At 52.2% G+C, this 25,688-nt stretch overlaps 1 protein-coding gene across 1 annotated transcript in view; it reads left to right on the top strand.

The window, feature by feature from the left end:
- The window catches only part of LOC145338673 (palmitoyltransferase ZDHHC5-like), a 66,489-nt gene extending 41,210 nt beyond the window's left edge, over positions 1-25,279 (top strand). Inside the window, exons 3-12 of the mRNA XM_080183059.1 lie at positions 2,729-2,850; positions 3,970-4,127; positions 4,951-5,123; positions 6,828-6,930; positions 9,854-9,945; positions 10,236-10,368; positions 11,362-11,485; positions 12,011-12,129; positions 18,717-19,591; positions 24,509-25,279. Coding sequence (XP_080039185.1) covers positions 2,729-2,850; positions 3,970-4,127; positions 4,951-5,123; positions 6,828-6,930; positions 9,854-9,945; positions 10,236-10,368; positions 11,362-11,485; positions 12,011-12,129; positions 18,717-19,591; positions 24,509-24,698 — 2,089 coding nt within the window. The 3' untranslated portion in view covers positions 24,699-25,279. The remainder of the gene's footprint in view (positions 1-2,728; positions 2,851-3,969; positions 4,128-4,950; positions 5,124-6,827; positions 6,931-9,853; positions 9,946-10,235; positions 10,369-11,361; positions 11,486-12,010; positions 12,130-18,716; positions 19,592-24,508) is intronic.
- Positions 25,280-25,688: the final 409 nt, after the last annotated feature.

Here is a 25,688-nt window from a genome sequence, read left to right as displayed (position 1 = left end):
TGCCCACCTTCTCTCTCTCTGTCTCTCTCTCTCCCTCTCTCTCTCTCTCTCTCTCTCTCTCTCTCCCCTTTTCCCCCCACCCCCACCCCAAATCCATGAGACCTGTGTGATATTTTATTGAATATCTTTTGGAAATCCAAGTATATCTGGATTGAAATCTTACTTGGCACAAAATAAGTAGGTTGTGGTAGTTGGAGGTCAAGCATCTCAGTTCGAGAGTTCCTCAGGGTAGGCCCAACCATCTTCACCTGCTTCAACAATGATCTTCCTTCCATCATAAGGTCAGAAGTGGGGATGTTCGCTGATGATCGCACAATTCAGCACTATTCGCGATTCCTCAGATACTGAAGCCGTCCATTTCCAAATGCAGCAAGACCTGGACAATGTCCAGGCTTGGGTTGACAAGTGGCTAGTAACATTCACGCCATACAAGTGCCTGGCACAGACATCTCCAACAAAGAATCTAACCATCTCCCCCCCGCCCTTAACATTCAATGGTATAACCACCGCTGAATCCCTTCCCCCATTATCAACATCCTGGGAGTTACCATTGACCAGAAACTGAACCAGCCATATAAACACAGAACAGGTCAGAGGCTGGGGATCCTGTGGAGAGTAACTTACCTCCTGACTCCCTCAAAGTCTGTCCACCATCTACAAGGACTCAAGTCAGGAATGTGATGGAACACTCGCCACTTGCCTGGATGGGTGCGGCTCCAACAACACTGGAGAAAATCGACACCATCCAGGACAAAACAGCCCCACTCGATTGGTACCACATTCGTAAACATTCACTTCCTCACCATTGACGCATAATAGTAGCTGTGTCTGCCATCTACAAGATGCACTGCAGGAAAATGCCAAGTTCCTTCAACAGCACCTTTCAAACCTGAGACAGGACAAGGACAGCTGATATATTGGAATCCCAGTACCTGCAAGTTCCCCTCCAAGTCACACACCATCCTGACTTGGAAATATATCAGCTGTTCCTTTACCATTGCTGGGTCCTTTGATCCCCTTTGCTCCAAGTGCTATATCTAACTACTTTTAGCCTTTTCTGTTCTGAGGAGAACACAATCTATCCACGTAACAGCTGTCACTTAATCCTTGGAACCATTTTAGAAAACTAAAAGCAAAAATGCTGCAGGTGCTGGCGATATGAAATAAAAACTAGAAGGTCTGGGAAAACCCTGCTCGCCTGGCAGCATCCATTGGATAGAGAAACAGAGTTAACGTTCGAGTCTGATTCGATTCTTCAGAACTGAGGAGAGAGGGATTTGATGGGCTTGTGCTATTACAAAAGGGGAGTTGGAGTCACAGGTTGGGGAGGTTAGAGGGCAGTGGAGATTAAATGACAACGATCGCATGGAACACAAGGCAAAGGGAGTGGTATTGACCAGATTAAAGATACAATGCATTGACTCAAGAGTAGTTGTGAACAATGGAATAAAGGTCAGCACCGCCTGGAAGCGTAATAGCGGAATAAAGGTCAGCACCGCCTGGAAGCAAAGCAGTAGGATGTGCTTACACAGGAAGCCGCTCAGGGCTGTACAGTAATGTGGATGTCATCACTCAGCTTCTGGCCTGTGAGCCAAGCTTCAGATTAGGCTTTTGATTTAACCTCAAATACAGCTGTACCAACCTGATCATCTGCATCTACACTGAGCCCCTTTCACTGACCATGCCTGCGCCTCTTTCGCCAACTTTGCTGTCATCCTGCACAATAGGTGGCCAATCCCAGGCTAGACTCCTACCAGTAAAATGGCAGAAGCATAATTCACAGCTTTAGAATCACAGATTCTACACTGAAGGAGACAGTTTGGCCATTCATACTCATACCAGCTACTTGGTAGAACTATCCGATCAATTTAAGACAGTGCCGCACTGTCAGAGGGTCAGTGCCGAGGGAGCGCCGCACTGCCAGAGGGTCAGTGCTGAGGGAGCGCCGCACTGCCAGAGGGTCAGTGCTGAGGGAGTGCCGCACTGCCAGAGGGTCAGTGCTGAGGGAGTGCGGCACTGTCAGAGGGTCAGTGCTGAGGGAGCGCCGCACTGTCAGAGGGTCAGTGCCGAGGGAGTGCCGCGCTGTCAGAGGGTCAGTGCCGAGGGAGTGCCGCGCTGTCAGAGGGTCAGTGCCGAGGGAGCGCCGCACTGTCAGAGGGTCGGCGCTAAGGGAGCGCCGCACTGTCAGAGGGTCAGTGCTGAGGGAGTGCGGCACTGTCAGAGGGTCAGTGCTGAGGGAGCGCCGCACTGTCAGAGGGTCAGTGCTGAGGGAGTGCCGCGCTGTCAGAGGGTCAGTGCTGAGGGAGTGCCGCGCTGTCAGAGGGTCAGCGCTGAGGGAGCGCCGCGCTGTCAGAGGGTCAGTGCTGAGGGAGTGATATGTTGGATTGTGGTATGATTTGCCACCAAATGTGATTATTGGCAGAGTGTGGATTGGGTGATAATGATTTGCCTGTTCTGTTGGGCTCAATATTCCTGTCTCAGCCAAGGCCACGTTTAAAGTGTGAATTTTTTGAGCTTGCAGGGCACGCACTGCCGCTACCTTTCCCGACATCAACAGCCCTGACTGCATTCCGAATGAAAGCTGCTTCCAGATGCTGAGGCGCTTTAGGACCTTCTGTAACAGTGGGAGGTCCCTCTTCAATTCATTGACTGTGCCGACTGCACCAACAGGCCGGTGAGAGGATTATTGTGCTGTCCCCCTAACCTCTGTTTGTCTCACTTCCCCCAGGTGCCCATGGCTCAGCCAGGCCTTTTCAGCCGCCATTCCCATTTACAATGTGATCATCTTCCTCTTCGTGCTGGCAAACTTCAGCATGGCCACATTCATGGACCCTGGCATCTTCCCACGAGGTAAGTCTCCTTTTGAAAGAAATAACAGTTACAGGACATGGGCGTCACTGGCTGGGGCCTGCCTTCATTGTCCCTCAAGAAGGTGGCAGTAAAATAAAAAGATCAAATTAAATAGACGATCTGACTCAAGGGAGCCGAATGACATCTTGTTCCTGTGTAACAGGCTGGAGAAGGGGCTGAATGGCCTCCTCCTCCTGTTCCTGTGTAACAGGCTGGAGAAGGGGCTGAATGGCCTCCTCCTCCTGTTCCTGTGTAATAGGCTGGAGAAGGGGCTGAATGGCCTCCTCCTGTTCCTGTGTAACCTGCCCTGGTTTCAATCACTGAGAAGTGTTAGGGGAGGCATCTGTGGTAAATAAAAGCTGGAATGGCCTGAAAAGTTCAGGAAGATGTGATACTTTGCCATGAAGGCGATTCTGAGCTTGTGAAGTGATGGGTGTGAACTGCAGAGAGGTGGAGGTGGAGGAAAGGGAACGCAGCAAACTGAGCTGACACCTGTGACTGTCCCTTTGCTGTTTCCCACGTCAATGAGTTTTGCCCACACTCACATCAAGTATCTTTTCCTCTCACCCTCCATCCATCTCCCCATCTTGCTCTCTTACTTCACTCACTTCCCCCCCTCCTCTTCTCCCTTCCCCCCCTCCTCTTCTCCCTTCCCCCCCTCCTCTTCTCCCTTCCCCCCCTCCTCTTCTCCCTTCCCCCCCTCCTCTTCTCCCTTCCCCCCCTCCTCTTCTCCCTTCCCCCCCTTCCTCTTCTCCCTTCCCCCCCTTCCTCTTCTCCCTTCCCCCCCTTCCTCTTCTCCCTTCGCCCCTTCCTCTTCTCCCTTCGCCCCCTCCTCTTCTCCCTTCGCCCCCTCCTCTTCTCCCTTCGCCCCCTCCTCTTCTCCCTTCGCCCCCTCCTCTTCTCCCTTCGCCCCCTCCTCTTCTCCCTTCGCCCCCTCCTCTTCTCCCTTCGCCCCCTCCTCTTCTCCCTTCGCCCCCTCCTCTTCTCCCTTCGCCCCCTCCTCTTCTCCCTTCGCCCCCTCCTCTTCTCCCTTCGCCCCCTCCTCTTCTCCCTTCGCCCCCTCCTCTTCTCCCTTCGCCCCCTCCTCTTCTCCCTTCCTCTTCTCTCCCTGGCTCTCAGCTGATGAAGATGAAGATAAGGACGATGATTTTCGGGCTCCTCTCTACAAGAACGTGGAGATCAAAGGCATCCAGGTTCGGATGAAGTGGTGCTCGACCTGTCGATTCTACCGGCCGCCCCGCTGCTCTCACTGCAGCGTCTGTGACAACTGTGTGGAGGTACAAGTGACCCCATCCATCTCCTTTCCCTGCCAGGAGCCCGAGCTCTGCCAACGTGATCCCTTCCTGGTCTGAATGTCTCCACAGCCACTATCCGAGCCACACCTGCGGAAGATGTCGTACAGGCTCACCATGTGAGCCACACCGGCATAGCTTCATTCAATCTATTCACCAAACCCTGTGGACACTGAGACCAAATGTGTCTGTCCCTTCTGCCCCCAACACCCTACAGCTTAGCTCCGATAGAGGTTCAAATGTGTTGCTGTGTGAACAGGGCTGTTCACCGTCCTTTCAAACAGTGACCGTACAAGCAATGAGCTCCCCCGTGCAGAAATCAGTATTCGTTCTGGGTGGAGAGTAGGGAAATCAGACCAGTTTACCTTCAAACCGCTTGGCTTGCCGTGTGACACAGAAGTATTTGATTTGTTGCAGAAGGCTTAAAGTTTTTTAAAGTTTATTTATTCATCACAAGTTGGCTTACATTGACATCGCAATGAAGTTACTGTGAAAATCCCCTAAGTTACCTGTTTGGGTACAGTGAGGGAGAATTTAGCATGGCCAAAGCACCCTAACCAGCACGTATTTCAGACTGTGGGAGGAAACCGGAGCACCCGGAGGAAACCCATGCAAACACAGGGAGAACGTGCAGACTCCACACAGACAGTGACCCGAGGTCAGGAATCAAACCTGGGTCCCTGGAACTGTGAGGCAGCAGTGCTAACCACTGTGCTACCGTGCCAGGTTAGGGTTCGGGTTCATGTTGGCACCAGTTTGGGGATGTTTATCATTCTAACGCCTCTCGTTCTCCCTCCTTCCCTCCCAGGAGTTTGACCACCATTGTCCATGGGTGAACAACTGCATTGGTCGAAGGAATTACCGTTACTTCTTCCTCTTCCTCCTGTCGCTCACCACCCACATCATCGGGGTCTTTGGCTTCGGACTTCTCTACGTGCTGAACCATGTCAACGAGCTGTCCAAGGTGCACACCGCTGTTACGTATCCTTACTCTGCTTTCTCCAGGGGTCTCTGCCCCCGCCCCTGCCCCCCCAACCCTCGCACTTCCCACTCCCCTCCCTCTCCCCCCTCTGCCTCCCTATCCCTTTCCCCCTCCCCCCCACTCCCCTGCCTTCCTCCCTCTCTGTCCCTTTCCCCCTCCCACTCCCCATTTCCCCTAATCCCCTTCCTCTCCCTCTCTCCCTGTCTCTCCCTTTCCTCCTCCCCCACCCACACCCTCCCCTTCCCCTTTCCCTTTCCCTTTCTATCTCTTTACCCCTCCCTGTTTTCACACACCCCACTTCCGCCTGCTTCCCCATCCCTTTCTCCTCCACCTCCACTTCCCCATTCCCCTTCCCACTCGTGTTTGTTTTTCCTTCCCCATCCCTTTTCCCTCTCCCCACAAGCACACCACTTCCTTCCCACACCGTCCCCTCTGCACACCCTGCAGCGGGATCTCTTCGCAGTGGTAATGAGTAGAGATAGTGTGCCAGTGAACTGTACATGCAGTTTTAGTCCAGCACAGTTCCCAGTTGGGTAAAATCTTGGTGAATTCAGGGAGGGTGTTGGAGCTCTCATTCTGTTAGAATACGTGGTGTTACAGGAAGCAGTGGATCCGGGACTGCAGTGTGTCGAGATCACTGGATTCTGAGTCACCTCCCACAAACATTTATTTAAAATCCAAACGGAGGCCACTGGCTCCACCTAGCAGCAGATAGAGGCACAGTCACCTTTAATAAGGCATACTCCACACTCGCCCATGTTCATACAATTCCCTCTGCCCTCCCTCTGCTCTACCCGGGACTGGGGCAGTCAGAGAAGAGGAGGCTAGTCAACCCCCCTCCAGTCTGTTCCACCTGTTCACTGAGATCACGTCTGATCTGTGACTCCACTCACCTCCCCATGTCCCTAGGTACCTTTTGGATAAGAAAACCCTCTCACTCTGGGGTGGAACATTAACAATCGACCCAGCTTCCATTGTGGGCAAGAGTTTCCAAACAGTCCTCTCCCTTTTGAGTGGAGATGCTTTCCTAATTTCTGTCCGGGAAGGACTGCCTCTGATTTTCAGACTCTGACCCTATCTTGTCCATGCATTTCCCCCAGTCCCAGTCTACCCCGACCAGCAGGAATAGTTTCTATCAGCCTCTATCTGTCTCCCTGTAATCTCAAACATTTCAACAATTTGACCCTGAACCTTCTATATCCCAGGGAGCACAGCCCTAGTTATTTATTAAGTGTTTCAAGTAGATTAACATTAACACTGCAATGAAGTTACTGTGAAAATCCCCTAGTTGCCAAACTCTGGCGCATGTTCGGGTACACTGAGGGAGAATTTAGCACGGCCAATGCACCCTAACCAGCACGTCTTTTGGACTGTGGGAGGAAACCAGAGCACCCAGAGGAAACCCGCACAAACACGGGGAGAATGTGCAGACTCCACACAGTGACCCAAGCTGGGAATCGAACCCGGGTCCCTGGTGCTGTGAAGCAGCAGCGCTAACCATTGTGCCACCGTGCCGCCCTTGTAGACATCCATAATCTTTCCACCTCACTCTTTCCTCCTCTGTGTGGCCTTCGACTGGATAGGATAATGGCTAGGACATTCAGAAACCCTTGTGGGGGGGGGGGGGGTGGGGGGAGAATGTGGTGGGGAGTGTGTATGTGTGTGTGTATCTCTCTTTCTTTCCCTTGACTACAACAACACAGTATGGCGGTGATGTGTGTGGCGGGCTTGTTCTTCATTCCTGTGGCTGGTCTGACTGGATTCCACATCGTGCTGGTCGCGAGGGGACGGACAACCAATGAGCAGGTAGAGTATCAGATAGGTGTAGGCTTCCCGTGGTTAACAGACAGTCCGTGCACCCACTCTGTGTCACTCCAAGTTCAGGTGTGAGATTGTGGCTGGGGAGGGGAGGGCCCCACAGTACAGCCTTTCCAGGATACTGTGTTCAGAGATTTAGAGGAAGCCATTAACCAGGTACTGTTGTCGTGTTGATATTCCATGGTGAGTGTCTCAGAACCTCAGGGTGGCAGAGACTGGTTTCATGGCTTTCTGGAAATATCTACCCTTTCCCGAGACCAGCCATAGTCAGCACCAGGGATTCCCACGCTGTCAGTACAAATGCTTCATCACTGGGGATTTCACAATGATCTATCTCTTTCAGACTGTAATAGACACTGAAAGGAGACATTTCTGAGACACACACTCTCCCTCTTCCTCTCTCCACTCCCCACCCGTCTCTGTCTCTCTATCTCGCCGTCTACTCCTCCGTGTGTGTGTCTCTCTCCCCTCCCTCCGTTTCTCTCTGTCTGTCTCTCTCTTTCCACCACCCCCGCCCCAAATGACATTACTGTTACTAGAGAGGTGGTGCTCAACAGACTGGAGGGGCTGATTGTGGACAAGTCCCCAGGACCGGATGGCATGCATCCGAGGGTTCTGAAAGAAATGGCGGAGGTTATAGTGGATGCCTTGGTGGTTATTTTCCAGACGTCGCTGGATTCCGGGGAAGTGCTGGAAGATTGGAAAACGGCTAATGTTACGCCGTTGTTTAAGAAGGGTGCCAGGCAAAAGGCAGGGAATTATAGGCCGGTTAGTTTAACGTCTGTGGTAGGTAAAATGTTAGAATCCGTCATTAAGGAGGAAATTGCGAGGCATCTTGAAGGGAATTGCTTGATAGGGCAGACGCAGCACGGTTTCATTAAAGGGAAGTCACGTCTGACAAATTTACTGGAGTTCTATGAGGATGTGTCTAGGGCAGTGGATAGAGGAGAGCCGGTGGATGTGGTCTTTCTGGATTTTCAGAAGGCGTTTGACAAGGTACCTCACAAGAGGTTATTGCAGAAGGTCAGGAGACATGGAGTTGGAGGTAGGGTGTTAGCGTGGATAGAGGATTGGTTGTCAAATAGGAGGCAGAGAGTGGGGGTCAATGGGTGCTATTCGGATTGGCGGTTGGTGACGAGTGGGGTGCCCCAGGGGTCGGTGCTGGGGCCTCAGCTTTTTACCATTTATATAGATGATCTGGAGGAGGGAACCGAGTGTATGGTGTCGAAATTTGCTGATGACACCAAGATTGGGGGAAAGGCAAATTGTGCGGAGGGTGTGGAGAGTCTGCAGAAGGATCTAGATAGGCTGGGCGAATGGGCCAGGAAATGGCAAATGGAATTTAATGTTGGCAAGTGTGAGGTGGTCCACTTTGGTAGGAAGGACTATTACTTACGTGGCGAAAAACTGCAGCAGGCGACGGTGCAGAGGGACCTTGGGGTCCTTGTGCATGAGTCGCAAAAACCCAGCTTGCAGGTGCAGCAGGTGGTCAGGAAGGCGAATGGGATGCTGGCCTTCATAGCGAGGGGGATTGAATATAAAAGTAGGGAGGTCTTGCTGCAGCTGTATAGGGCATTGGTGAGGCCGCAGCTGGAGTACTGTGTGCAGTTTTGGGCGCCGCACCTGCGCAAGGATATTTTGCCCTTGGAGGGAGTGCAGAGGAGGTTTACTAGGCTGATACCGGAGTTGAGGGGGTTGAGCTATGAGGAGAGGCTGAATAAACTAGGCTTGTACTCGTTAGAGTTTAGAATGAGGGGAGATCTCATTGAGACGTATAAGATGATGAATGGGATGGATAGGATAGAGGTGGAGAGACTCTTCCCGCTCAGAAAGGACAGTAGGACTAGGGGGCACAGCCTCAAGTTAAAGGGGGGTGCGGTTTAGATCGGAGTTGAGGAGGAACTTCTTCACTCAAAGGGTGGTGAATCTCTGGAATTCTCTGCCCGTTGAAGTGGTGGAGGCTGCCTCGCTAAATATTTTTAAGAAGCGGGTTGATGGGTTCTTGATAAGAGAGGGGATTAAGGGTTATGGGGAGAGGGCGGGAAAGTGGAATTGAGCCACGACAGATCAGCCATGATCTTATTGAATGGCGGGGCAGGCTCGAAGGGCTAGATGGCCTCCTCCTGCTCCTATTTCTTATGTTCTTATGTTCTTATCTCCATCCCTGCCCTCTCTCTCACTCCGCATCCCCGTCTCTCTCTCTCTCTCTCTCTCTCTCTCCACTCTTCCGTCTCTCGCTCTCTCTCTCCACCCTTCTGTCTCCCTCTCTCTCTCCACCCTTCCGTCTCTCTCTCTCTCTCTCTCTCTCTCTCTCCACCCTTCCGTCTCTCTCTCTCTCTCCACCCTTCCGTCTCTCTCTCTCTCTCTCTCTCTCCACCCCCCCTCCATCTCTCTCTCTCTCTCTCTCTCTCTCCACCCTTCCGTTTCTCTCTCTCTCTCTCTCCACCACCCCCCTGTCTCTCTCTCTCTCTCTACCCCCCCGTCGCTCTCTCCCCACCCCCCCGTCTCTCTCTCTCTCTCTCCCTCTCTCCACCCCGCCGTCTCTCTCGCTCTCTCCACCCCGCCGTGTCTCTCTCTCTCTCTCTCTCTCTCTCGCTCTCTCCACCCCGCCGTCTCTCTCTCTCTCTCTCTCTCCACCCTTCCGTCTCTCTCTCTCCCCCCACCCCCCTCCGTCTCTCTCTCTCTCTCTCTCTCTCCACCCCCCGTCTCTCTCTCTCTCTCCCCCCACCTCTCTGTCTCTCTCTCTCTCTCTCTCCACCCCCCCTCCGTCTCTCTCTCTCACTGGGGAGATGGTGGGAGGGGGACTTGGTGAGCAGGAGCTGAAAGGCTTCCAGCCGTCTCAATGCTGTGGTTGCTTTCTGCTGTTTTTCTATGAGAGTTCACAAGAGTCACTGCTCTTTCCGTCTTGCAGGTTACAGGGAAATTTCGGGGTGGAGTGAATCCCTTCACACAGGGCTGCTGGATCAATATCTCTTATGTTCTTTGCAGCTCTCAGGCACCCAGGTAAGAGGCCCCCTGCCGAGGCGGAGCACCCCCTGCCGAGCTCACCCACGGAGAGCGCCCCCTGCCCAGACTGCGCCACCCACAGAGAGCGCCCAGACAGAGCACATCCTACCTCCTCGCTGTTATGTTGTTGTATGGTTCATTACTTGACTGTCTAGAACAACAGCTGCATCGCTGTTCACAAAGCACATTGACACCCACTGCCCTTTGTTAGAATGCAGTATAGCTGTTGGTGTCTCACTGATCGCCACAGGGCAGCAACTAATCCATCCAATTTGTGTCTCTGCCAGGTATCTCAGTCGGGAGAAGAGGGAGTTCCACACCCCTGTCCAGACTCCCTTCCTTCGGCCCTTGGTTTCCGACACAGAGGTCACCATGAAACTGATGGACAACGGGATACAGACAAACCTCAAGAGGACAAGGGTGAGAGGTCACAGAGAGCCGGAGCAGATACTGGGGAAAGAGGAGGATGGAGCTGGAGTCTGAGAGAACGCAGGGACAGAGCGTGAGGGTGGTGGAGACTACGTGACACTGGGACAGAGCATGAGGGTGTGGGAGAGAGCGTGACACTGGGACAGAGCATGAGGGTGTGGGAGAGAGCGTGACACTGGGACAGAGCATGAGGGTGTGGGAGAGAGCGTGACACTGGGACAGAGCATGAGGGTGTGGGAGAGAGCGTGACACTGGGACAGAGCATGAGGGTGTGGGAGAGAGCGTGACACTGGGACAGAGCATGAGGGTGATGTGGTGGCGGAGCATGATGCAGGGGTGGAGGTTGGTGAGCTGGCTTGAAACAGTTTGAGGGTCATACTCAAAGGATAAGAGGGGATCTGATCGAGGGATACAAAATACTAAAATGTATTGATAAAATAGGTGTAGACCGAATGTTTTCCCTTATGGGGCAATCTTGAACAAGAGGTCACAGGTATAGGTTGAGAGGGGGTAGATTTAAAACTGAAATATGGAGGAACTACTTCTCGCAGAGGGTGGTGAACTGTGGAACTCACTGCCCCATAGCGCAGTGGAGCCTGAATCACTGAATGGTTTCAAGAAGGAGATCAAAAAAAAAGGATAAGGGGATATGGGGAAGAGGTGGGGAGGTGGATTGAGCCCAGGGAGAGATCAGCCATGACCTGATTGAATGGCGGAGCAGGTTCGAAGAGCTGTATTTGCCTCCTTCTGACCTAGTTCCTCTGTGCGCTCTAAAATATTGCCTCTGCAGTATGGATTTGGTTATCATGCAGTGTTTATCATGTGGATTTGTTTATCGTGCAGGTTTATCGCGCGGATTTGTTTATCGCGCGGGGGTTTGTCGCATGGGTTTGTGTACTGCGCGGAATTTGTGTATTATGTGGAGCACCACGTTTGGCAGCTCCAGCCTGTGTTGAGTAACTCTCAATTTCCTCTGTCCCACAGTCCAAAGGAAGTCTGGAGATTATGGAGAGCCAGTCAGCAGACGCTGAGCCCCCTCCTCCCCCAAAACCAGATTTACACCGTTACTCAGGCCTCCGGGCTCACTTGTCCCTGGCGACGAATGAGGGTGAGTGTCCTTGCTCCAATACTCCCAGTAGGGTGGGGAGGTTCAGGAGCTGACCTGAAGTTGGACAGGAGCTGGGGGACTTCTTGCGTGGTTGGTTGCCTGTGACCGCCAAGAGTGCGGGGTCAAAATGTGGCAGGCGTGTGTGCTGGGAGTGAATTGATAACAGCCAGTCGATTGCAGACTGTCCCTCCCCGTGGTGTGAGCCCATACCTGAGTGGGAGTTTAACTCTCAGACATAGCAGCTTTGTCTGGCTCCCACTCTGAATTCTCAATGTCCAGACTCGCCCTCTTACTGACGGGCAGTTTGATCTGGGTTTACAGGGTGAATCAGACCCTGAGGGGGACACCGTTACCCATCCTGTTCAACAGGACGGGTAGTCCAGCACTGTGCCTGAGGTCAGAGTTCCCATCAGATGCATGTGTAAAGTTGCTGTTACTCTGAGAGGCAGGCGGGCAGTCGTTTACATTCCTGTGTGACTCTGCATTTTAACCCAAGCGTTTTTATTTTCTCTGCCCCGGCCACAGAGAGCAACTTGCTGAACAGAATGGACAACCCACCGACACCCACCATGTACAAGTACAGACCGGCCTACAGCAGCCCGGGCCGCAACCACACTGCCCTCACGCACTCAGCCAGTGAGAAGGTACGTCTCCCCCGCCAATCCTGACTCTGGCACTTTCACGTCGCTCTGAACAGTTTCGGGTTTACACGGCAGAAACCCTGCTGCTCCCCACTCGTGTTTCTACCCCACGGGAGCCTCCTCCATTCACCTCGCCCTCTGCCCCTTTCTCCCCACTATGGTTATGCAGCTTCCCCTTAAACATGACACCACTCATAGCGGTTAGTACTGCTACCTCACAGCACCAGGTACCCGGGTTCAGTTCCAGTCTTGGGTCACTGTCTGTGTGGAGTCTGCACATTCTCCCCTGTGTTTGCATGGGTTTCCTCCGGGTGTTCCGGCTTCCACCCACAGTCCAAAGATGTGCAGGTTAGTGGGACTGGCCATGATAAATTGCTCCTAAGTGTCAGGGAACTAGCTGGGGTAAATGTGGAATATGGGATTTTGGTCGGTGCAGACTCGATGGCCGAATGGCCGCCACCTGTATTATTCTACGAAATTAGAGCTGGTTTGTTTTGATCAGAAGATTAGAGAGGTCATTTATTGCTTGGAATGTAGTCAGCCTCAGAGGGGCAGAGGAGCAAAGCAGTCTTGGAATACAAGACCAAACAAGCACTGGGCTTTGTTCTCAAGAGATAGAATTGAAAAGCAGGGAGGTTGGGCGAACATCACCTCGACTACACTTAGTCCTGACTACCGGGCCCCTTCTTGTATAACGGGAGAGGATGCAGAGAAGGATGATACCAGGATGATTTCCCTTATGGGGCAATCTTGAACAAGAGGTCACAGGTATAGGTTGAGAGGGGGTAGATTTAAAACTGAAATGTGGAGGAACTACTTCTCACAGAGGGTGGTGAATTGTGGAACTCCCTGCCCCATAGCGCGGTGAGGCTATTTATCAGGAAAGGACTGACAGCCCACTTGGAAGAAAAGTGAGAGAGATATAGGGGCTGGATGAGGTTAGAGAGATAGGGAGGGGTGTAGGGGCTGGATGAGGTTAGAGAGATAAGGAGGGTGTAGGAGCTGGAGGGGGTTACAGAGATAGGGAGAGGGTGTAGGGGCTGGAGGAGGTTACAAGGATAGTGAGGGATATAGATATAGGAGGAGGTTACAGGGATAGGGAGGGGTGTAGGGGTTGGAGGAGGTTACAGAGATAGGGAGAGGGTGTAGGGGCTGGAGGAGGTTACAGGGATAGTGAGGGATATAGATATAGGAGCAGGTTAGAGATAGGGAGGGGTGTAGAGGGCTGGAGGAGGTTACAGAGATAGGCAGGGGTGTAGGGGGCTGGAGGAGTTAACAGAGATAGGGTGTTAGTAAGGCCCCTGGAGGGATGTGAACAGCAGGGTGAGTATTGGAGGGTCACTGTGCCCTGGTGAGGGGAGTACATGCTGGGGGAATGCGGTAGCCTTGTGCTGCTGAAGCTACAGATTAAGCATCTGTCAGCTGTAACAAAATGATCTGAGGAAGCACCCAGTGCCATGTTTATAAAATGAGTCTGAACCACTTCCTGCTGGCTATCACACCCTGCACCGTGCAGCCAGTGGCAGCTGTTTGGGAAATATACTCAGGATGTGTGGAAGGGAAGCATGCAAGATAAACATGCTGCCCTTGCTCTCTCACAGCACCGTGGCAGCACCAAGCCAGGCTGCATTGAACTACCTTTGAAAACTATCATTACCATGAAAGAGGGAATGTTGGGCAAATTAATGGGACTATAAGTAGACACATCTGCTGGTCCTGATGGAATACATCCCAGGGTACTAAAATAGATAGCGGGAGAAATAGCAAATGCACCAGTGATCATTTACCAAAATTCGCTGGACTCGGGCGGTTCCCGCAGATTGGAAAACAGCCACTGTGACGCTACTGTTTAAAAAAAAAGGATGTAGACTAAAGGCGGGTGACTATAGGCCAGTTAGTTTAACTTCTGTAGTGGGGAAAATGCTTGAATCTATCATCATGGAAGAAGTAGTGAGACATCTGGATATAAATTGTCCCATTGGTAAGACGCAGCATGGGTTCATGAAGGAAAGGTCAGGTTTGACTAATTTGTGGAATTCTTTGAGAACATTACATATGCAGTGGACAATGGGGAACCTGTGGATGTGGTGTATCTGGATTTCCAGAAGGCATTTGACAAGGTGCCGTACCAAAGACTGCTACATAAGATAAAGGTGCACAGTGTTGCAGGTAATGTATTAGCATGGATAGAGGATTGGTTAACAGAAGGTGAAGAGTGGGGGGTAAATGGGTGTTTTTCTGGTTGGCGATCAGTGACTAGTGATGTGCCTCAGAGATTAATGTTGGACCGCAATTGTTTATGATTTACACAGATGATTTGAGTTGGGAACCAAGTATAAGGTGTCAAAATTCATAGATGACACAAAGATGAGTGGCGAAATGTGCAGCAGACGCTCCAAGTCTGCAAAGGGATATAGATAGTCTAAGTGAATGGGCGAGGGTCTGGCAGATTGAGCACAATGTTGGTAAATGTGAGGTTATCCATTTTGGTAGGAATAACAGCAAAATGGACTATTACTTAACTGGTAAAAAATTGCAGCATGCTGCTGTGCAGAGAGACCTGGGAGTCCTTGTGTAGGAATCTCAAGGAGTTGGTTTGCAGGTGCAGCAGGTAATTAAGAAGGCAGATGGAATTTTAACATAGAACACTACAGCACAAACAGGCCCTTCGGCCCACGAGTTGCGCCGATCACATCAACACCTACCAATCCATAGACCTATCTATAACCCCCAATCCCATTAAATCCCATATACTCATCCAGAAGTCTTTTAAAAGACCCCAGCGAGTTCACCTCTACCACCACTGACGGTAGCCGATTCCATTCGCTCACCACTCTCTGAGTGAAAAACTTACCCCTAACATCACTTCTGTACTTGCCTCCCCGCACCTTAAATCTGTGTCCTCTCGTAGCGACCATTTCAACCCGGGGAAATAGCCTCTGAGAATCCACCCTATCTATTCCTCTCAACATTTTATAAACCTCTATCAGGTCGCCTCTCAACCTTCATCTCTTCAGGGAGAAGAGTCCCAGCTCCCTCAACCTATCTTCATAAGGCATGCCTCCCAATCCAGGCAACATCCTTGTAAATCTCCTCTGTACCCTTTCAATAGCTTCTACGTCCTTCCTATAGTGAGGCGACCAGAACTGCGCACAGTACTCCAAGTGAGGCCTGACAAGGGTCTTATAAAGTTGCAGCATTACCTCCCGATTCCTAAACTCAGTCCCTCGATTAATGAAGGCCAGTGCACCATACGCCTTCTTGACCACATCCTCCACCTGCGAGGCCGATTTAAGGGTCCTGTGGACCTGGACCCCAAGATCCTTCTGCTCTTCAACACTGCTAAGACTCCTGCCCTTGATAATGTACTCGTTCATCCCACTGGTCCTGCCAAAATGGACGACTACACATTTATCCACGTTGAAGTCCATCTGCCACTTCTCCGCCCAGTCCTGCATCCTATTTATGTCCTGCTGCAACTTCTGACGTCCTTCCAGACCATCCACAACACCACCGACCTTCGTGTCATCGGCGAACTTACTAACCCATCCCTCCACTTCCTCATCTAGGTCATTTATGAAAATGACAAACAGCAAGGGTCCTAGAACAGATCCCTGGGGCACTCCACTGGTGACTGACCTCCATGCAGAAAAAGACCCATCCACAACCACTCTCTGTCTTCTGCAGGCAAGCCAGTTCTGGATCCACGAGGCCAAAGCCCCTTGGATCCCATGCCCTCTCACCTTCTCAAGAAGTCTTGCATGGGGGACCTTATCAAACGCCTTGCTGAAGTCCATGTACACCACGTCCACTGCACTTCCTTCGTCAATGTGTTCATTCACATTTTTGAAGAACTCAACTAGGCTCGTAAGGCACGACCTGCCCTTGACAAAACCATGCTGACTATTTCTGATCATGCCAAACCTCTCCAAATGCTCGTAAATCTTGTCCCTCAGAAGCCTCTCCATCAGCTTACCAACCACTGAGACCAGACTCAACTGTCGCTAATTTCCCGGGCTATCTCTGTTCCCTTTCTTGAAAATAGGAACCACATCCGCAATCCTCCAGAACCCCTCCCGTCTCCATTGACGACGCAAAGATCATCGCCAGGGGCTCTGCAATCACCTCCCACAGTAACCTGGGGTACATCCCATCTGGTCCCAGCGACTTATCTATCTTGATAGAATTCAAAAGTTCTAACACATCCTCTTCCTTAATATCCACATACTCAATCTTTTCCATCTGCTGCAAATCTGTAGCAAAATCTCCCAGATCAGTTTCCACCATGAATACTGAGGCAAAATACTCATTAAGCACCTCTGCCATTTCTTCTGGTTCCACACAGACCTTTCCCCCTTCACCTTTTATAAGTCCTATCCCTTCTCTTCTCATCCTTTTACCTTTCACATATTTATAGAAGGCCTTGGGATTCTCCTTAATCTTACCCGCCAAGGCCTTCTCATGACCCCTTCTGGCTCTCCTAATTTCCCTTTTAAGCTCCTTCATTGTCCTTCATTGCTAGAGGGATGGAGTTTAAAAACAGTGAGGTTATGTTGCAGCTGTATAAGGTGCTGGTGAGGCCACACCTGGAGCACTGTGTACAGTTTGGTCTCCTTACTTGAGAAAGGATATACTGGCACTGGAGGGGGTGCAGAGGAGATTCACTAGGTTGATTCCGGAGTTGAGAGGGTTGGCTTATGAGGAGAGACTGAGTAGACTGGGGCTATACTCATTGGAATTCAGAAGAATGAGGGGGGTGTCTTATAGAAACATATAAGATTATGAAGGGAATAGACAAGATAGAAGCAGGGGAGTTGTTTCCACTGGCAGGTGAAACTAGAACTAGGGGGCATAGCCTCAAAATAAGGGGAAGCAGATTTAGGACTGAGTTGAGGAGGAACTTTTTCACACAAAGGTTTGTGAATCTGTGGGATTCCCTACCCAGTGAAGCAGTTGAGGCTGTCTCATTGAATGATCTTATTGAAAGGTGGAGCAGGCTCGAGCGACCAGATGGCCTGTTCCTTCTCCGATTTCTTGTGTACCTTCACAGGAGCAACGAGGGATGAGTAATAAATGCTGGCCAAGCCAGCAACACCACACCCCAGGAAAGGGAACAGCAGCCACACAATGAATATAGAGCCATCGAGATATACAGCATGGAAACAAGCCCTTCCACTCCTCTCCTCCATGCCAAGCATCTTTCTTTAGCTGAACTAGTCCCATTTGCCAATGTTTGGGCATACCCCTCTAAACCTTTTCCATCCATCTACCTGTCCAAATGTCTTTTAAATGTTGTAACTGTATCTGCCTTTACCACCTCCTCTTGTAGCTCATTCCATATACGCACCGCCCTCTGTGCGAAGAAGCTACACCTCAGTCCCTTTTAAATCTTTCCCCTCTCACCTTAAATCTATGCCCTCTAGTTTTGGACCTCCTCCAGCCCCCTATCCGCCTCCCTATCTCTGAAACTTCTCAAGCCCCCTACACCCCTCCCTATCTCTGTAAACTCCTCCGCCAGTCTGTACACCTCTCCCTACTTCTATAACCCCTTCCAGTCCCTATAACCCCTCCCTATCTCTGTAACCTCCTCCAGCCCCCTACACCCCCTCCCTATCTCTGTAACCTCCCCCAGCCCCCTACACCCCCTCCCTATCTCTGTAACCTCCTCCAGCCCCCTACACCCCTCCCTATCTCTGTAACCTCCTCCAGCCCCCTACACCCCCTCCCTATCTCTGTAACCTCCTCCAGCCCCCTACACCCCTCCCTATCTCTGTAACCTCCTCCAGCCCCTACACCCCCTCCCTATCTCTGTAACCTCCTCCAGCCCCGACACCCCCTCCCTATCTCTGTAACCTCCTCCAGCCCCTACACCCCCTCCCTATCTCTGTAACCTCCTCCAGCCCCTACACCCCCTCCCTATCTCTGTAACCTCCTCCAGCCCCTACACCCCTCCCTGTCTTCCATTCCAAACTGTTATGTATGCTCAGTTTTAAGCTACATTGTCCCCCATCCTGCTTTTTTCCGACATATCAGCAGTTTGTTCAAGTCTTTCACAATTCCCATTGGAAAGCTGTGACTGAACGCTTTGTTAGCAATGATGAAGCTCTCTATCTCTGACGCTCAATGTCATCCAGGACCACCACTGCTTAGAGGCAAATCCAGCTTCTCCAGCCTCATGGCAGCAACTGAATCCCCGCGTTCCGGGCCCCGGGGTAACTGAATCCCCGCGTTCCGGGCCCCGGGGTAACTGAATCCCCGCGTTCCGGGCCCCGGGGTAACTGAATCCCCGCGTTCCGGGCCCCGGGGTAACTGAATCCCCGCGTTCCGGGCCCCGGGGTAACTGAATCCCCGCGTTCCGGGCCCCGGGGTAACTGAATCCCCGCGTTCCGGGCCCCGGGGTAACTGAATCCCCGCGTTCCGGGCCCCGGGGTAACTGAATCCCCGCGTTCCGGGCCCCGGGGTAACTGAATCCCCGCGTAACTGAATCCCCGCGTTCCGGCGTAACTGAATCCCCGCGTTCCGGGCCCCTCTCTGGAATTTTGCTGCAGTATTTGCTGGATATGCTGATTTGCTGTGTGTTGACTGTGCAGATTTCCCAAGGCGAGTTGGTGAAGGAGCCCACTCCCATTGATGACAGCAGCAGAAGCCAGAGCTACAAGTCAGAGCCCAATCTGGAGTCGGACGCTTACCGCTCACCCACCATCTACAAGAGCTTCCAGTTTGAACCGGTGTCCAATGGCTCGCGCTCATCTAGCCTGAAGTCAGCACACGGTGGAGGCTTCGAGATGAGCCACCTGCAGTCCATCCGCTCCGAGGGCACCACCTCTACCTCCTACAAGAGCCTTGCCAACCAGACCCGCAATGGCAGCTTGTCCTATGACAGCCTGGCCACCCCTTCAGGCAGCCCTGAGGCCGAGTCCCCTTGCCCAGTGCCAGGCCCTGAGCCCCCGGGCTACCACTCGCCCTTCATGTCGGCCAAGATTGCCCAGCAGCGGGAAGCGGACCTCCACCGCTACCCGCTAGCCCCTGGGGCTTATGGAGTCCCTCCCCGCTGCCCCCGGGACGCTCCCTCTGTCGAGGGTCAGGCACGGCAGGAGCGGGAGAAGCTGCTGCAGGCAGAGGAGGGACCCCTGGGTAGGGCCCACCACCAGCATGCCCGAGGCGGTGTCCCCTCGGAGGACCCCAGGCGCTCTCCAGGTCTCAGGAGCCCGACCCAACGAACTGCCCCGCCAGTCGGCCCTTCCTCACAGTCCGGGGGCGCGCCTGGCCAGCCCACACGCTTCTCCAGGGTCTCTGAGGGCGGAACACATGCACCCAGAATCCGCTCCATGTGCTCGCCTGATGCCCCTCTCCCTTCTTCAGCCATGGGCAAGTCGACCTCCTACGTAGTGGCGAGACCTCCTTATGGAGCTGCGCTGGAGACCAGCGAAGTGCTGGCAACAACCCACCCGCTGCTGGCTCCCAAGTAAGTGTCACCCCTCTCGTTCATGGGTGCTGTAGGGAAGGGAGACTTTCACCAGCTCAGGATGTCCCAGAGCATCTCGCATCACCCAAGCAGCTGCGTTTTCATCTGTTTTACAAAGATTCACACACTCTTATGATGCTGGGAAACAGCAAGATCCCACAGACACTGCTGGCAGTGGCTCAACAGCTTTCACCCCTCGCTGCCCGTACATAGCAAGAAGCAACGAAAATTACAGCACAGGAATAGGCCTTTCGGCCCTCCAAGCCTGCTCCGATCATGCTAACTGAACTAAACTAAAATCCCCTGACAGAACTAAAACCCCCTACCCTTCTGGGGACCATATCCCTCTATTCCCATCCTATTCATGAATTTGTCCAGACACCCCTTAAAACTCACTATCATATCTGCTTTCACTATCTCCCCAGGCAACAAGTTCCAGGCACCCACCACCACCTGTGTAAAAAATCTGTCTCGTACATCTCCTTTAAACCTTGCCCCTCGCATCTTAAACCTGTGCCCCCCTAGTAATTGACTCTTCCACCCTGGGAAAAAGCTTCTGACTATCCACTCTGTCCATGCCCCTCATAATCTTGTAGATTTCTATCAAGTCGCCCCTCAACCTCCGTCGCTCCAGTGAGAACAAACCAAGTTTCTCCAATCTCTCCTCATAGTCAATGCCCTCCGGACCAGACAACATCCTGGTAAATCTTTTCTGTATCCTCTCCAAAGCCTCCACATCCTTCTGGTAGTGTGGCGACCAGAATTGAACACTATATTCCAAGTGCAGCCTAACTGAGGTTCTATAAAGCTGCAACACGAGTTAAAGCAGGAGTAAGGCCACTCAGTACTTCCAACTCGCTCCACCATTCAACACACTCACAGCCGATCTCCTGCCTCAACTCCACTTTCCTGTTCCCCTCCCTGCATGCTATCATTCCCTCAACACCCAAAAATAAATCTCTATCTGCGTCATAAACATTCCCAAGGACTGAGCATCCCTCAGCTGTGTGTGTGTGTGTGTGTGTGTGTGTGTGTGTCGGGGTGGGGGGCGGCGTGGATCAAAGCTTCACAACACACTAAGTGAAGGCAATTCACTTCGTTTCCAAAATGGCTGACTCCAGCGCCCTGTAACTGTGCATGCCGCACCGGTGCTTCAGGCTGCCCCCGCCTCTTCTCACTCCCCCAAGTGCCTGAGGCTGCCGTCTGTCTCTCGCTCCCCCCCAGCACCCAAGGCTGCCCCCTGTCTCTTTCCTTCCCCCACCCCCTCCACCTCCCCCAGCACACAAGACTAACCCTGTTTCTCCTCCACCCCTCCCGCTGCTCCCCGAGTGCCTGAGGCTGCCCTCTGTCTCCCATCCCTCCCCTCCCCCTAGAGCCCAAGGCTGCCGTCTTTCTGTCTGCCTGTCTCTCTCTCTCTTCCCCCCCCCCCCCCCCCCCCCGCTTCTCCACACCCCCCGCCCACCGTGCTTCAGGTTACCCCCTATCCCCCTCCCCCAGCATCCGAGGCTGCCTTCTGTCCCCCCACCTCAGTGCCCAAGGCTGCCCCCTGTCTCCTCTTCTCCTAGTAAGAAGTCTCTCAACACCAGGTTGAAGTCCAACAGGTTTATTTGGTAGCACGAGCTTTTGGAGTGTTGCTCCTCCTTCAGGTGAGTGAGGAGTTGTGTTCACAAACAGGGCCTATATAGACACAAACTCAATTTACGAGATAATGGTTGGAATGTGAGTGTTTACAGGTAATCAAGTCTTAAAGGTACAGACAATGTGAGTGGAGAGAGCGTTAAGCACAGGTTAAAAGAGATGTGTATTGTCTCCAGACAGGACAGTTAGTGAGATTTTACAAGCCCAGGCAAGTCGTGGGGGTTACAGATAGTGTGACATGAACCCAAGATTCCGGCTGAGACCATCCTCATGTGTGCGGAACTTGGCTATCAGTCTCTGCTCTGCGACTCTGTGCTGTCGTCTGTTGTGAAGGCCACCTTGGAGAACGCTTACCCGAAGATCAGAGGCCGAATGCCCATGACCGCTAAAGTGTTCCCCGACTGGAAGTGCACACTCCTGTCTGGTGATTGTTGAGCGGTGTTCATTTATTCATTGTCGTAGCGTCTGCATGGTGTCCCCAAATGTACCGTGCCTCAGGATAGTCTTTCCTGCAGTGTATCGGGTAGACAATGTTGGCCAAGTTGCAAGAGTATGTACCGTGTACCTGCTGGATGGTGTTCGTATGTGAGATGATGGCATCTGTGTCGATGATCCAGCACGTCTTACAGAGGTTGCTGTGGCAGGGTTGTGTGGTGTCACGGTCACTGTTCTGAAGGCTGGGTAGTTTGCTGTGTATAATGGCCCGTTTGAGGTTGCTTGAAGGCAAAATAGGGAGGTGTGGGGATGGCCTTGGTTCATCTTCATCAATGACGTGGAAGGCTCTGGAGAAGAAGATGCCGTAGCTTCTTCGCTCCGGGAAAGTACTGGATGACAAAGGGTACTCTGTCCACTGTGTCCCGTGTTTGTCTTCTGAGGAGGTTGGTGTGGTTTTTTTGTTGTGGCGTGTCGATGAGTCGAGTGCCATATCCTGTTCTTATGAGGGCATCTTTCAGTGTCGAGAGATGTCTGTTGCAATCCTCCTCATCTGAGCAGATCTTGTGTTTGCGGAGGGCTTGTCCGTAGTGAATGGCTTCTTTAACATGTTTAAGGTGGAAGCTGGAGAAGTGGAGCATTGTTAGGTTGTCTGTGGGCTTGCCGTACAGTGACGTGCTGAGGTGACCGTCCTTGATGGAGATGCGTGTGTCCAAGAATGCAACTAATTCTGGAGAATAGTCCACTGTGAGTCTATGGAGATGGAGACTTGATTACATGTAAAGACTTGCATTCCAGCCATTGTCTTGAAAACTGAGTTTCTTTCTGTGTTTGCCCTGTCTGTGAATCAAATCTGCACTCACCTGAAGTAAGAGCGAGATTCCAAAAGCTCATGATTCCAAATAATTGGACTTTAACCTAGTATTGTGAGTCTACTTACTGTCCCACCCCAGTCCAATACTGATATCTCCACATTATGGCCCCTTCCCCACCCCCAGTGCCCAAAGCTGCCTGTGTTCCCCCCCACCCCTCTACCTTCCCCGCTATCCAGCCAGGGGGAAGCACCTCTCGGCACCTACCCCGTGAAATGATTTCTCGATTTGATCAGTTGCTTTACTGCGTGAGCAGGTGCCTGGCCTGAATTCTCTGTAGCTTTGAGATCAAATCCTGCCAGGATTTAGGGATGCGCTGGGGTGGTGAAAGGTGTCAAAACGAATCTGTCTGTGAGTGCTGCGCAGTGATTAAAAAGAGGGGAAATCAGGCACTGTATAAAAACAGAAAGGAAATATTCTCTGGCAGTCTCTGTGGAGAGTGAGAGAAAGGTCATGTTTCAGCTCCATTCTGACTGACAAAACAGTTTGGAAGAGAAGTTGTATTCAATTTGAAACACTATCTCTGTGCTGAATATTTCAGCACTTCCTGTTTTTATATCACATTTCCACAGCCACTGTTTTGCTCTTGTTCCTGTCCCTGATCACTGTTTAACCTCTGGGAGCGCCCGATGTTGACACTGGGTATAAAGTGGGCAGGGGACACAAGGGTAATGTAGAGGGAACTTTACTCTGTATTTAACCCCGTGCTGTACCTGTCCTGGGAGTGTTTGATGGGGGGACAGTGTAGAGGGAACTTTACTCTGTATTTAACCCCGTGCTGTACCTGTCCTGGGAGTGTTTGATGGGGGGACAGTGTAGAGGGAGCTTTACTCTGTATCTGACCCCGTGCTCTACCTGTCCTGGGAGTGTTTGATGGGGGGACAGTGTAGACGGAGCTTTACTCTGTATCTAACCACGTGCTGTACCTGTCCTGGGAGTGTTTGATGGGGGGACAGTGTAGAGGGAGCTTTACTCTGTATCTAACCCCGTGCTGTACCTGTCCTGGGAGTGTTTGATGGGGGGACAGTGTAGAGGGAGCTTTACTCTGTATCTAACCCCGTGCTGTACCTGTCCTGGGAGTGTTTGATGGGGGGACAGTGTAGAGGGAACTTTACTCTGTATCTAACCCCGTGCTGTACCTGTCCTGGGAGTGTTTGATGGGGGGACAGTGTAGAGGGAGCTTTACTCTGTATCTGACCCCGTGCTGTACCTGTCCTGGGAGTGTTTGATGGGGGGACAGTGTAGACGGAGCTTTACTCTGTATCTAACCACGTGCTGTACCTGTCCTGGGAGTGTTTGATGGGGGGACAGTGTAGAGGGAGCTTTACTCTGTATCTAACCCCGTGCTGTACCTGTCCTGGGAGTGTTTGATGGGGGGACAGTGTAGAGGGAGCTTTACTCTGTATCTAACCCCGTGCTGTACCTGTCCTGGGAGTGTTTGATGGGGGGACAGTGTAGAGGGAGCTTTACTCTGTATCTAACCCCGTGCTGTACCTGTCCTGGGAGTGTTTGATGGGGGGACAGTGTAGAGGGAGCTTTACTCTGTATCTAACCCCGTGCTGTACCTGTCCTGGGAGTGTTTGATGGGGGGACAGTGTAGAGGGAGCTTTACTCTGTATCTAACCCTGTGCTGTACCTGTCCTGGGAGTGTTTGATGGGGACAGTGTAGAGGGAGCTTTACTCTGTATCTGACCCCGTGCTGTACCTGTCCTGGGGGTGTTTGATGGGGGGGACAGTGTAGAGGGAGCTTTACTGTGTATCTAAACCCCTGTTGTAGCTGTCCTGGGGGTGTTTGGGGGGGGCGGGGGGGTGTGGAGGCGGAGTGTAGAGAGAGGTTTACTCTGTATCTAACCCCCTGCTGTACCTGTCCTGGGAGTGTTTGATGGTGGACACTGGCTATAAAGTGGGGCACACACTGTCAAGATGATGTAGAGGGAGAGTTACTTGGTATTAATTTTTCTTTTCCTTTGTGCAGGGATGAGGTGAGGATGAAAGGCTCCCACAGCAAAAGCAACGGGCAACCCAAAAGCCTGAGCAAGGCTGATCCCCGGCAGAGCTCGCCGCCCCCTTGCCCAGGGACATCTAGTGGAGCCCCCCTGAGCCCCAGCAAAGGCGTGAAGAAAGTCTCGGGGGTTGGAGGGACCACCTACGAGATCTCTGTGTGAGGCCAGGCACAGCAGAGAGAGAGAGACGTAGGTGCCTCGAAAAAGACTCTGGTCTGTGGCTCGAGGGGGACCCAATCTCAAGATAACAGGACTTTGTTCCTTTGTCGAACTTGGAGGAAATGCAGGGAGTGGAGAACTTGAGAGCTCCTCCCTCAGGACTGGGATACATGGCGGTGGGAATCCTATATGTGTATATTCAAATTTTAGCCAATCATATGTTTTAAGAGAGAGAAAGGAGAGAGGAAGAACCCCCCCCTCCTTCCCCTGCCCCACAGATATACACACACGGGGATGTAAGTGTGTGGCAGAGACTGGCTGGGAGTAAAGTGTGTATGGAACAAGGGTAGGGAGAGAGTATCGCAGCCTCCTCCTCCCCACCTCCCCCGGCACAGCAGGGAGCTGAGGTTGCACTTGTTTTTAATATCCCCCACCCCGCTGCCCGCTCTCTCTCTCTCTCTCTCTTGCTCACACTCTCACTCTTTCTCTCTCGTACAAGTTTCTGTGCGTTTGATCACTGAAGAACCGTCATTGCGCAATCAAGGTGAGGTGGGGCTGGCTGGGGTCTGTCTGGGGGAGTGAGGGGAGGGGGTGTGTGCGGGGTGGGGACGGGGACGGGGGGGGGCGGTTGTGGGGAGAAGGTTGTAAAAGACAGAAGCCTAACAAGAAAGCAAAGACTTTTGCAAAACAAAAAAGGAATTTTTTTATATAAATATATAATTAAAGGGATTATTTACTCTGTCTCCTTCCAGTGGTGATGAGGCTCAAACTGTTAACTTTCTCCCCCTGCTCCCCAATGGGGTGTGGAGGTGTGTGCGAGTGAGTGAGTGCATGTGTGTATGACCAAGCGTCGGAAGCAGGGGAGAGAAGGTGACACTCTGCACCCATCTACGTCACTCCTCACCACTCCGCCCTCTCACATTGCACCTTCTTTGATATCAACTCCCTTCCCTCCCCACCCATCCCCCGCCCCACTCTGGTGGGAACAGCCAC

Source organism: Carcharhinus amblyrhynchos, unplaced genomic scaffold (genome assembly GCF_965287045.1).
Source record: "Carcharhinus amblyrhynchos unplaced genomic scaffold, sCarAmb.v2.hapA chromosome_139, whole genome shotgun sequence".
In the NCBI taxonomy this organism is placed as follows: domain Eukaryota; kingdom Metazoa; phylum Chordata; class Chondrichthyes; order Carcharhiniformes; family Carcharhinidae; genus Carcharhinus; species Carcharhinus amblyrhynchos.
This window is presented reverse-complemented; position numbering and strand designations above follow the sequence as displayed.